This window comes from Coregonus lavaretus, assembly GCF_964263955.1.
Source record: "Coregonus lavaretus genome assembly, chromosome: 19".
In the NCBI taxonomy this organism is placed as follows: Eukaryota; Metazoa; Chordata; class Actinopteri; order Salmoniformes; family Salmonidae; genus Coregonus; species Coregonus lavaretus.
The window spans coordinates 39,776,923-39,789,219 of NC_140006.1; the positions used below are offsets into that span (position 1 = coordinate 39,776,923).

At 41.8% G+C, this 12,297-nt stretch overlaps 1 protein-coding gene across 2 annotated transcripts in view; it reads right to left on the reverse strand.

Moving 5' to 3' along the window:
• LOC311146446 (parafibromin) overlaps nucleotides 1–11,159 on the reverse strand; it is a 53,746-nt gene extending 42,587 nt beyond the window's left edge. For both annotated transcript variants that reach the window (XM_084182949.1, XM_084182950.1), the window contains exons 1-10: nucleotides 11,007–11,159; nucleotides 9,941–10,046; nucleotides 9,676–9,745; nucleotides 9,496–9,558; nucleotides 9,149–9,201; nucleotides 8,851–8,939; nucleotides 3,610–3,823; nucleotides 2,092–2,190; nucleotides 1,405–1,483; nucleotides 776–840 (exon numbers count right to left, since the gene is read on the reverse strand). In XM_084182949.1, coding sequence (XP_084039075.1) covers nucleotides 776–840; nucleotides 1,405–1,483; nucleotides 2,092–2,190; nucleotides 3,610–3,823; nucleotides 8,851–8,939; nucleotides 9,149–9,201; nucleotides 9,496–9,558; nucleotides 9,676–9,745; nucleotides 9,941–10,046; nucleotides 11,007–11,137 — 969 coding nt within the window. In that variant the 5' untranslated portion in view covers nucleotides 11,138–11,159. The remainder of the gene's footprint in view (nucleotides 1–775; nucleotides 841–1,404; nucleotides 1,484–2,091; nucleotides 2,191–3,609; nucleotides 3,824–8,850; nucleotides 8,940–9,148; nucleotides 9,202–9,495; nucleotides 9,559–9,675; nucleotides 9,746–9,940; nucleotides 10,047–11,006) is intronic.
• Between the last annotated feature and the right edge of the window lie 1,138 nt (nucleotides 11,160–12,297).

Consider the following 12,297-nt stretch of genomic DNA (forward strand, 5'->3'; position numbering starts at 1 on the left):
GGAGTCCAAATTTGAGATTTTTGGTTCCAACCGGCGTGTCTTTGTGAGACGCGGTTTAGGTGAACGGATGATCTCCACATGTGTATTTCCCACCGTAAAGCATGGAGGAGGTGGTGTTATGGTGCTTTGCTGGTGACACTGTCTGTGATTTCCTTAGAATTCAAGGCACACTTAACCAGCATGGCTACCACAGCATTCTGCAGCGATACACCATCTCATCTGGTTTGGGCTTAGTGGGACTATCATTTGTTTTTCAACAGGGCAATGACCCAACACACCTCCAGGATGTGTAAGGGCTATTTTACCAAGAAGGAGAGTGATGGAGTGCTGCATCAGATGACCTGGCCTCCATAATCCCCCAACCTTAACCCAATTGAGATAGTTTGGGATGAGTCGGACCGCAGAGTGAAGGAAAAGCAGCCAACAAGTGCTCAGCATATATGGGAACTCCTTCAAGACTGTTGGAAAAGCATTCCAGGTGAAGCTGGTTGAGAGAATGCCAAGAGTGTCCAAAGCTGTCATCAAGGCAAAGGGTGGCTATTTGAAGAATCTCAAATATAACAAATATTTTGATTTGTTTAACACTTTTTTGGTTACTACATGATTCCATATGTGTTATTTCATAGTTTTGATGTCTTCACTATTATTCTACAATGTATAAAATAGTAAAAATGAAGAAAAACCCTTGAATGAGTAGGTGTCCAAACTTTTGACTGGTACTGTATGTTAAACTATAAGCAGACTAGGGTAGCAGAAGACGAAAGGATGGTCTTACCGTCACAGACTTCAGGGTCATGCCGTGGTATGTTCCCATGGTGTCAATCTTGAAACCCTCAGTTTCTAAGGACACAATTAGTCAATCAGTAATGCATCTTACTTTTTATATTAAAATGGTTAAAAAATGATTGGTATCTTCATTTGTTCATTACTGTGTAAGGAAATGAAATGGATAACACGCTACAATATATATATTTACTTTACAAAGTAAAGCACCATCTATGAACATACAGTGCCCCTTGACTTTAACCATATTTTGCTACGTTACAGCCTTATTCTAAAATTGATTAAATAAATAAAAATTCCTCATCAATCTACACACAATACCCCATAAAGCACACTGGGAAGCTGGACAGAAATCCATATTGTGATAAATGGCCTGCATTGATGCAATAACAATAAATAGAACGACAAGTTTATAACATTCATGTGCAGTAGTTTTCTTTAAACTACTGCTTGTTTTATGATTGTAGCCATCAATTGTCCCACTAACAATCACCCATAGTAGCAAACTTCTTTGATTTCAAACTTCACATTTCTCTAGCATAGGCTACTTATCGTAATGAACGATATCAGCAAAATGCCTGCAATAAGTGATAATTTTATCATCCCAGCTCCACCACTCACCCTCTTTTCCTTTGAATCTCTCCTGATCGTATCGGTTATAGGCAGCTGGGACAGGCTGTTTGATCCTTATGGATGGATCCTTGAGGGGAGACAAGAGGTTACACTTAAAACACAGGTCATTTCCAATTAATGATCCACAGAGACTATAATATTGGAGAGTTCAGTGGTAATAATACACTCAACCATGCTTCCAAGGGTTAAATACTCATTGACCTTTTTCTGGAGAAGCTCCAAGTTAATTGCATGCTCCATTTCTTTGAGAAATTAGAACAGGGAGGCATTCATTGATTTTATGGAATTCGTCAGCAAGAGCCTTTACTGGTTAAGGATGTCATTCTCAATTACGCATTTTTACATCACAATGGCAAAAATTTATCACATGGCTGGATTCCTAGGATGCAAAAGTGTGTATCCAAAATCAAACTATGATGGTACATCCCCATCAGTGTGCATCCAAAATCAAACTATGATGGTACATCCCCCATCAGTGTGCATCCAAAATCAAACTATGATGGTACATCCACATCAGTGTGCATCCAAAATCAAACTATGATGGTACATCCACATCAGTGTGCATCCAAAATCAAACTATGATGGTACATCCCCATCAGTGTGCATCCAAAATCAAACTATGATGGTACATCCGCATCAGTGTGCATCCAAAACCAAACATGGGCTGTTCCTTACCACCTGAGTGGTGTTCTGTGCTGGTCTCTGCTCAGGGGCCCGTCCCTCCTCCCTGGCCTTCACCGATTGCAGGATGGCAAAGATGTTTTTGGAGAAGTTCTGCAAGAGCAAAAGATGTATCAGCACAGTGTAAACGGTAGGTGAGACATCTACTGTTCTGTTTAATAAGAGAACAGCAGATGTACCCTACCAAACCAATACATTTCCCTTGACGTGATGCTGCCACCTGCAGGCGTTAAAGAACAATGAAGTGTGAAAACAGATGAGCCAAAGATTGTTGATCACGATAACATAGCACTATACACACACGTACACATGGATTTTGTGTTATAGATACGTGGTAGTAGAGTAGAGGCCTGAGGGCACACACTTAATACGTTGTGAAATCTGTTATGAATGTATTGTAATATTTTTAAAATGTATAACTGCCTTAATTTTGCTGGACCTCAGGAAGAGTAGCTGCTGCCTTGGCAACCATAATAAATACAAATAAGCTATGGATATGGACCATTGCCTCCACCCTTCAAGGCTAGGATTGGGGAAGCTGATCCTAAGTCGGTAACCACAGGTAACGTCTACATGGAGTGAATACGTGTGTTCTTCCCATGTGGCCGGGTTCCTCCTAATAATGTCCAGATGTCCATCTCATTACCTTAACCCATCAGAGTCTAAGCCGGGGGGGGTTCTACTAAGCTATATGGAAATTGTTTTAAGAAGTTCATACCAAGGATAATTTAGCTATTTGATTTTGAATTTTAAGACCCCTTGAAGTATAAAACAAATATATTAAAAAATGATTTGATGAAAAAGTATTTTTGCCTTACTGCTATTAGCCCATACAAATACATTGCCTAACAGATTCACTACATGGAACAACAGATAGTCCCCCCAAAAAATATCAAAAGGAAGTTTGTTCTGAAGTGTGTCTACTATAATTGTTTTTTTTAACATGTATTTAACCCCATATTTTTGGCACTAAACAGTCTTTAAATACTTCCATACATTTTTTTCAACTGGTACAGGGGGACCTTCAGACGAGTCTTGTGAGGCCTGTGGGTGTCCTAGAGCAAAACATGTACATGTTTGTGAGACACTCACCTTTGCACAGAGGGGTCATATTAGTGCGTAGCCCAAACGGGTCTGAAACTACAAACAGAAGTTGGCAGATCGGTTGTACCAACTTCAGACGAGTCTCCTGACACTTGTGGAGGTCATAGAGCAAAACGGAGAACACCATCGTGTTCATGAGCCTCTCATAGAGGGGGTCATAATAGTTTGTAGGCCAAAACATTCGAACGCTACGTACGATTTTGTGAAAATACCTATTTTCAGGGTGTCTCATGGTCTGACAAACACTGCTCTAGCTCTGTAACCTTTCACCGCAGATGCAGAAGTGCAACTTAGGCGGATGAGGTTGACTAACAACAGGGGCACGGAAATCAACCATAGGGGGTTAAAGACAGCATGACCCTTGCGCAGCCCCCCCCATCATAGCCAGTCTAGGGATTGACCTCTGACCTTTCCAGTGCTCTGTAGGATGGTGGTCCTGGTCCTCCACACCCGCTCCCTGCTGACTATGTCCCTGGTCACGTCCACCTCGGCATCAACAAAGCTCCTCTGCTTCAGGGTGATGTCCTCATCCAGGTCTGTCTTGATGGTGGAGCGCTTCTTGGCCATGATCTTGGCTTTGATGGCGGCGATCTTCTCCACGGACATGGCCTCGGACAGTGACCTGGGGTCAGAGATGATTTCTGTTAACCCTTATTTCACCAGGTAAACTGATAGAACACATTAATAATTAGGTGGGTGTTTATATTTGTCCTATTTCACATGTAGAAGTGTGTATTATACACGTGTGTGAATTGGAAATGTGTTTTTAGCATATCCTAACTCTCCCTGAGATCATCATTTAGAGGAAAAAAAATCTAATAAAATGCTAAGTTGCCTCGAGTAGAAATGAATGTTCGGGGTTGATTGAGCAGAACATTTAAATAGTGCAGTGTTTCAAATCAAATCAAATCAAATTTTATTGGTCACATGCGCCGAATACAACAGGTGCAGACATTACAGTGAAATGCTTACTTACAGCCCTTAACCAACAGTGCATTTATTTTAAACAAAAAAAGTAAGAATAAAACAACAACAAAAAAGTGTTGAGAAAAAAAAAGAGCAGAAGTAAAAATAAAGTGACAGTAGGGAGGCTATATATACAATAGAATAAAGTGACAGTAGGGAGGCTATATATACAGGGGGGTACCGTTGCATAGTCAATGTGCGGGGGCACCGGCTAGTTGAGGTAATATGTACATGTGGGTAGAGTTAAAGTGACTATGCATAAATACTTAACAGAGTAGCAGCAGCGTAAAAAGGATGGGGTGGGGGGGCAGTGCAAATAGTCCGGGTAGCCATGATTAGCTGTTCAGGAGTCTTATGGCTTGGGGGTAGAAGCTGTTGAGAAGTCTTTTGGACCTAGACTTGGCACTCCGGTACCGCTTGCCGTGCGGTAGCAGAGAGAACAGTCTATGACTAGGGTGACTGGAGTCTTTGACAATTTTGAGGGCCTTCCTCTGACACCGCCTGGTATAGAGGTCCTGGATGGCAGGGAGCTTTGCCCCAGTGATGTACTGGGCCGTACGCACTACCCTCTGTAGTGCCTTGCGGTCAGAGGCCAAGCAGTTGCCATACCAGGCGGTGATGCAACCAGTCAGGATGCTCTCGATGGTGCAGCTGTAGAATTTTTTGAGGATCTGAGGACCCATGCCAAATCTTTTTAGTCTCCTGAGGGGGAATAGGCTTTGTCGTGCCCTCTTCACGACTGTCTTGGTGTGTTTGGACCATGATAGTTCGTTGGTGATGTGGACACCAAGGAACTTGAAGCTCTCAACCTGTTCCACTACAGCCCCGTCGATGAGAATGGGGGCGTGCTCAGTCCTCTTTTTTTTCCTGTAGTCCACAATCATCTCCTTTGTCTTGGTCACGTTGAGGGAGAGGTTGTTGTCCTGGCACCACACGGCCAGATCTCTGACCTCCTCCCTATAGGCTGTCTCATCGTTGTCGGTGATCAGGCCTACCACTGTTGTGTCGTCGGCAAACTTAATGATGGTGTTGGAGTCGTGCCTGGCCATGCAGTCATGGGTGAACAGAGAGTACAGGAGGGGACTGAGCACGCACCCCTGAGGGGCCCCCGTGTTGAGGATCAGTGTGGCAGATGTGTTGTTACCTACCCTTACCACCTGGGGGCGGCCCGTCAGGAAGTCCAGGATCCAGTTGCAGAGGGAGGTGTTTAGTCCCAGGATCCTTAGCTTAGTGATGAGCTTTGAGGGCACTATGGTGTTGAATGCTGAGCTGTAGTCAATGAATAGCATTCTCACGTAGGTGTTCCTCTTGTCCAGGTGGGAAAGGGCAGTGTGGAGTGCGATAGAGATTGCATCATCTGTGGATCTGTTGGGGCGGTATGCAAATTGGAGTGGGTCTAGGGTTTCTGGGATTATGCTGTTGATGTGAGCCATGACCAGTCTTTCAAAGCACTTCATGGCTACAGACGTCAGTGCCACGGGTCGGTAGTCATTTAGGCAGGTTATCTTAGAGTTCTTGGGCACGGGGACTATGGTGGTCTGCTTGAAACATGTTGGTATTACAGACTCAGTCAGGGACATGTTGAAAATGTCAGTGAAGACACTTGCCAGTTGGTCAGCACATGCTCGGAGTACACGTCCTGGTAATCCGTCTGGCCCTGCGGCCTTGTGAATGTTGACCTGCTTAAAAGTCTTACTCACATCGGCTACGGAGAGCGTGATCACATAGTCGTCCGGAACAGCTGGTGCTCTCATGCATGCTTCAGTGTTGCTTGCCTCGAAGCGAGCATAGAAGTGGTTTAGCTCGTCTGGTAGGCTTGTGTTAGGATGGGTATGTGAATAAAGCAAGGTTCCTGGTTTGTGTTTACGTCTGCCTGCTCTCATTGGGATACCTTAGCATCTTTAAAACCGGTGTAGCAACGGTGAATGGCTTCATGATAATTGCCCACTTTTTGTAACTATGGTCGTTCAATAACAGTGCCTTCATACCCATCCTAACGCTGGTCATAAGACAGTGATAAGAGCTCTCCTCAAGCCAACAGCAGATTATAAATTATTAGTTACTTTCATCCATTGATTAGGACATACACTACCAGTCACAAGTTTGGACACCTACTCATTCAAGGGTTTTTCTTTATTTTTTACTATTTTCTACATTGTAGAATAATAGTGAAGACATCACAACTATGAAATAACACATATGGAATCATGTAGTAAACAAAAGAAGTGTTAAACAAATCAAAATATATGTTTTATTTGAGATTCTTCAAATTAGCCACCCTTTGCCTTGATGACAGCTTTGCACACTCTTGGCATTCGCTCAACCAGCTTCATGAGGTAGTCACCTAAACAAAGGAGATGATCATGGACTTCAGGAAACAACAGAGGGTGCACCCCGCTATCCACATCGACGGGACCGAGGTGGAAAGCTTCAAGTTCCTTGGCGTACACATCACTGACAAACTGAAATGGACCACCCACACAGACAAGTGTGGTGAAGAAGGTGCAACAGAACCTCTTCAACCTTAGGAGGCTAAAGAAATTTGGCTTGGCACCTAAAACTTTTACAGATGCACAATTGACAGCATCCTGTCGGGCTGTATCATCGCCTGGTACGGCAACTGCGCCGCCCGCAACCGCAAGGCTCTCCAGAGGGTGGTGCGGTCTGCACAACGCATTACCAGGGGCAAACTACCCACCCTCCAGGACACCTACAGCACCCAATGTCACAGGAAGGCCAAAAAGATCATCAAGGACATCAATCACCCAAGCCACTGCCTGTTCACCCCGCTATCATACAGAAGGCGAGGTCAGTACAGGTGCATCAAAGCTGGGACCGAGAGACTGAAAAACAGCTTCTATCTCAAGGCCATCAGACTATTAAACAGCCATCACTAGCACATTAGAGGCTGCTGCTGCTGCCTATTGAAATCACTGGCCACTTTAAGAAATGGAACACTAGCCACGTTAATAATGTTTACATATCTTGCATTACTCATCTCATATGTATATACTGTACTCTATACTATTCTACTGTATCTTAGTCCATGCCGCTCTGACATCGCTCATCCATATATGTATATAGTCTTAATTCATTCCTTATTTAGATGTGTGTATTGGGTATATGTTGTGAAATTGTTAGATATTACTGCACTGTTGGAGCTAGAAGCACAAGCATTTCGCTACACCCGCAATAACATCTGCTAAACATGTATATGTGACCAATACAATTTGATTTGAATGCATTTCAATTAACAGGTGTGCCTTGTTAAAAGTTACATTTGTGGAATTTCTTTCCTTCTTAATGCGTTTGAGCCAATCAGTTGTGTTGTGACAAGGTAGGGGTGGTATACAGAAGATAGCCCTATCTGGTAAAAGACCAAGTCCATATTATGGCAAGAACAGCTCAAATAAGCAAAGAGAAACGACAGTCCATCATTACTTTAAGACATGAAAGTCAGTAAATCCAGAAAATGTCAAGTTTCTTCAAGTGCAGTCGCAAAAACCATCAAGCGCTATGATGAAACTGGCTCTCATGAGGATCGCCACAGGAAAAGAAGACCCAGAGTTCTCTCTGCTGCAGAGGATAAGTTAATTAGAGTTAACTGCACCTCAGATTGCAGCCCAAATAAATGCTTCACTGAGTTCAAGTAACAGACACATCTCAACATCAACTGTTCAGAGGTCGAATTGCTGCAAAGAAACCACTACCAAAGGCCACCAATAAGAAGAAGAGAATTGCTTGGGCCAAGAAACACGAGCAATGGACATTAGACCGGTGGAAATCTGTCCTTTGGTCTGATGAGTCCAAATTTGAGATGCTTGGTTCCAACCGCCGTGTCTTTGTGAGACGCAGAGAAGATGAACGGATGATCTCTGCATGTGTGGTTCCCACCGTGAAGCATGGAGGTGGTGGTGTGGGGTTGCTTTGTTGGTGCCACTGTCAGTGATTTATTTAGAATTCAAGGCACACTTAACCAGCATGGCTACCACAGCATTCTGCAGCGATATGCCATCCCATCTGGTTTGGGCTTAGTGGGACTATCATTTGTTTTTCAACAGGACAATGACCCAACACACCTCCAGGCTGTGTAAGGGCTATTTGACCAAGAAGGAGAGTGATGGAGTGCTGCATCAGATGACTGGCCTCCACAATCCCCCGACCTCCACCCAATTGAGATGGTTTGGGATGAGTTGGACCGAAGAGTGAAGGAAAAGCAGCCAACAAGTGCTCAGCATATGTGTGAACTCCTTCATGACTGTTGGAAAAGCATTCCAGATGAAGCTGGTTGAGAGAATGCCAAGAGTGTGCAAAGCTGTCATCAAGGCAAAGGGTGGCTACTTTGAAGAATCTAAAATCCAAAATATATTCGTATTTTTTTAACACTTTTTTTGTTTACTACATGATTCCATAGTTTTGATGTCTTCACTATTATTCTACAATGTAGAAAATAGTACAAATAAAGACAAACCCTTGAATGAGTAGGTATGTCCAAACTTTTGACTGGTAATGTATATTTTGGGTTTATTGCGCTTTGGTATTTTTAACAAACCTATACTCGCAATTCAGCTTGATGCTGCCAGCTGCACTATGTTGTTGAACAGTAAAAAAAAAAAAAAAAAAAACTCTCTCCTTTTCAAAATAAAGGTGACTGGATTATGGAAGGGTGTAGGCGCCTCATACCTGATCTGGTCAGTTTGCACTATGCCCTCTTTGTGGCCTTCCAGTCTAGCAGCCAGACGCTCCTTGTCCAGTCGCACTCGTTCCTCATCCTAGAGAACGACAGAATGTGGTAAAATGCTCTGTTTGATGAAAGACCATCATGTATTCAATTTCTCTGCAGGGATCATTTTCTCAAAATGTATGAATTCAGGATGAAACAGGATTTTTGTAGAGGATTCCTTTTGAGATGAGGAGTATGTTCTATAAATAATTATTGAGCTGAGGAATCCGAATGGTGCAGGTCAAAGATATTACATACCTCAATCCTTGGTTTTTTGGCTTCAGATGACACCTCATCTGCTGCTCGTTTGACTGAGGATGCAATAAAGGTATAATTATAATATAATAACTGTGCAAAATGATGCAATACCTTTTCAATTCTTATCTTCACAATATCTAAAATGACTTGCTTTTTACTTCTCTATTTTAGTGTCTCACCAAGCTGATTACACATGTGCAACAGGCCAATGGAGAACAAAATAGCATATTAGGCCTTAAAGCATGGACTGTTGATATATCAGTTTCAAGGGAACATATTTTCTAATATGCATGGATTAAATCATCCAATCAATGGAAGAGTTGTCATATTCAAAATGCTTAAACTACCTTGCGTTGTCCTTTGCAAACCAATCTCTATGGGGGCACTTCTGTCGATACTTGTCGAAGTAGCTGTGAAGACAAATCAGAGTGGAAATTGCTTTCGTACAATGATCTCAGTGGAATTAACATGCACATTCATTTCACTGTGTTAAATCTGATTTTTATTTGTTTTCAATTTATACTTACAACTTTCCCCATTGAGATAGGACAGTAAGCCCTTTCGATCAGGTCTTCTGACAACCGGAATGTTCTCTGTCTAGGGGGTGATCATAAAACCATGTAAATCACAATGAAATATTACACAATTTACAAAGGTCACTACAAAGCCTCATGCAATGACAACCAATAGACCACTGGCAACACTGAGTTCGAAGACAGAACATCCATGGCAGCAGTATTTAATTAACTCTATACAACTCTCGCTTGTAGTGAGGGCATTAAGTTTACTTACTGCAGCCCTTCGCACGTAGGATGGATGAGGGAGATGCACATTGTTGAGCAGGAACAAAATGGAGTCCAGAGTATAGTACTCCTTGGGCTGACCCTCCTTCCCAGTTCTGAAAATCGAAAATAAAAATTACATTCAGCTTTAGGGTTGCAAAATTCCATTAACTTTCCCCAAATTCCTAGGTTTTCCAGAAATCCTTGTTAGAAGATTCCCAGAATCAACATGAAATACGGAATCCTCAGACCAGGATTTCTGGAAAAACCAGGGAACTTTGGGAAAGTTAGTTATCCGAATTTTGCAACCCTAGTCAGCATTGACCAGTAGTTTTGCCCACTGGCTACAGTTGTTTCAGCGAAATCCAGGTCCCCTCTTGTGGAACTAATCTGGAATTTAGTCACAATGCATGCATTAATAGTGCAGGCTTAGAGAAATAGTCAAAATCCTGTATTTTCTTAATGACCTTACACAGAAATAGTGACCAGGACGACTATGTCACAGCTTTTCCATGAAACTTCCAACTGGTCCAACTTGTTGGGTTAAGATGAGTTTGTCCAACTATTTCATTTCATATGGCCTGAACGACTGCTGGTTCTGCAAAAACCAGGAACTACTTAGCTAGTTGACGTTAGCAGGCTAGCTGCTTGACACAGAACATCAAGGTAAATGTCTAGCTGGCAAGCTAGAAATGTCAAACATGGTGACAGGTATGGTCACGTGCAGTAAATCAGTAATAGCTAGCTGCAATACCGTAACTTAACTACCGCGGGTTTGCAAGCAAGACAGCTGGCTTGCGACAACGTTGCCATTGGTAGTGGCATTTACACAAAGCAATTAGATAGTTAACTAGCGTGCTAGTTAAAAACCCAAAAGAACAATAAACGATAACTGCATTTGCTATCTTTCGGTGAAAATAGTAACTAGCACCTTTTAAACACGGCAAGAAAAGTTTTGGCAACAACAACGTTATCTCGCTACCGTAGCTAGCTCGCAATTAGCTATTACTAGCTAGGCTAGCTACAACAGGCCGGTTGAAGCGAGTCATTGACCAGTTTAAGCAAAATTAACATACCCCCAAATGACATAATTAGTCTTGACATTTTTTGGCCAAGAGAACTCTCCAAAGATAACTTCGTCTCCTTTGGCGACGATTTCTTTTTTCTGGATATTGTATTGGCGAAGAACACTCAACACGTCCGCCATCTTCACTTGTCTTCATGTAACTAGCTAGCGTGATTGCAAGGCCCCCAGTCACCCATCAACAGAGTGCAATGTGGTCTCACAGAATGCCTGATGCGAATTTCCAGTTGTATTTGTGTTCGGTGTCTATGGATAGGTCTATTCTGAACCCAAATTACATTTAACTTTTTATTTAATTTATAATCTCTGTTCTCTATATATAAATGCATAAATGTTTCTCATGATTCATTCATGGCCATTATGCCTAAAAAAAAGTTTGAGATACTCTACTGAAGAGATTTTAGAGCAAGTTGTTTGCCTTCTCTGTAAAAGGTACATTTTGTAAAGTAAATACACCAGGTAAAGAAATGTACATGAAACACTTTATTAAGGTTTTTATTGACACTATGGCTAATGTAAATGGAATGCAACAAACTGAAATCACATTTCTGTTGAAAGTGAAATTGAGTATTAGTCATGCGACAGTAAGGCCTACATTTAACATTTATTCAATTCAACTTTCTCTATCAATATGGACTGTGGCCATTCTATCTCCACCTGTCAATGTGCCCCACTGTATTCTCTACTACTGCAACTGGCTCCAAAGTATTATTACCTCAGAATGAATGAGTTATTAGTCTAGAGCATTTTCAAATGTTGCATGTTCTGTTAACTACTTTCACACCGATGTCCTCAAAGATGGGCTGCTATCTCAACTCATGGGGTTGGGACCAATTAGGGTACTGGTGGGTCCTTAACAGACTGACATACTTTGTGCCAGACTTTATATTGCATAAGATGAAATCGACACATATTAAAGTAAAAAGGTATCTTTAGAAATCACAGTTACATGGTCTGAATTTGTTTTGTCTAAATAGGGGTTGATCTGAAATGGCAGAAGACAGAAAATAACAATTCAATAAACCGCAGTTAATACTTTCCACTTACGCTATTGTAGTTTCAGCCATCATTCTCCCATTGAATTGACTGCTAAAAGGTAAAGCATTTTAGTATTATCCCATTTTATTATCCAATATTTGAAGAATTATAAAGCATTGCATTTTAAATCTCTAAAAGGTTACACAAGTATGACAAAGATACATTCAGTGGAATCTATTACATTGGAAAAGTAGCTAGTGAGTTTCTATGGGAACATTAGTAAGTTAGTATTTGTATAACTGACA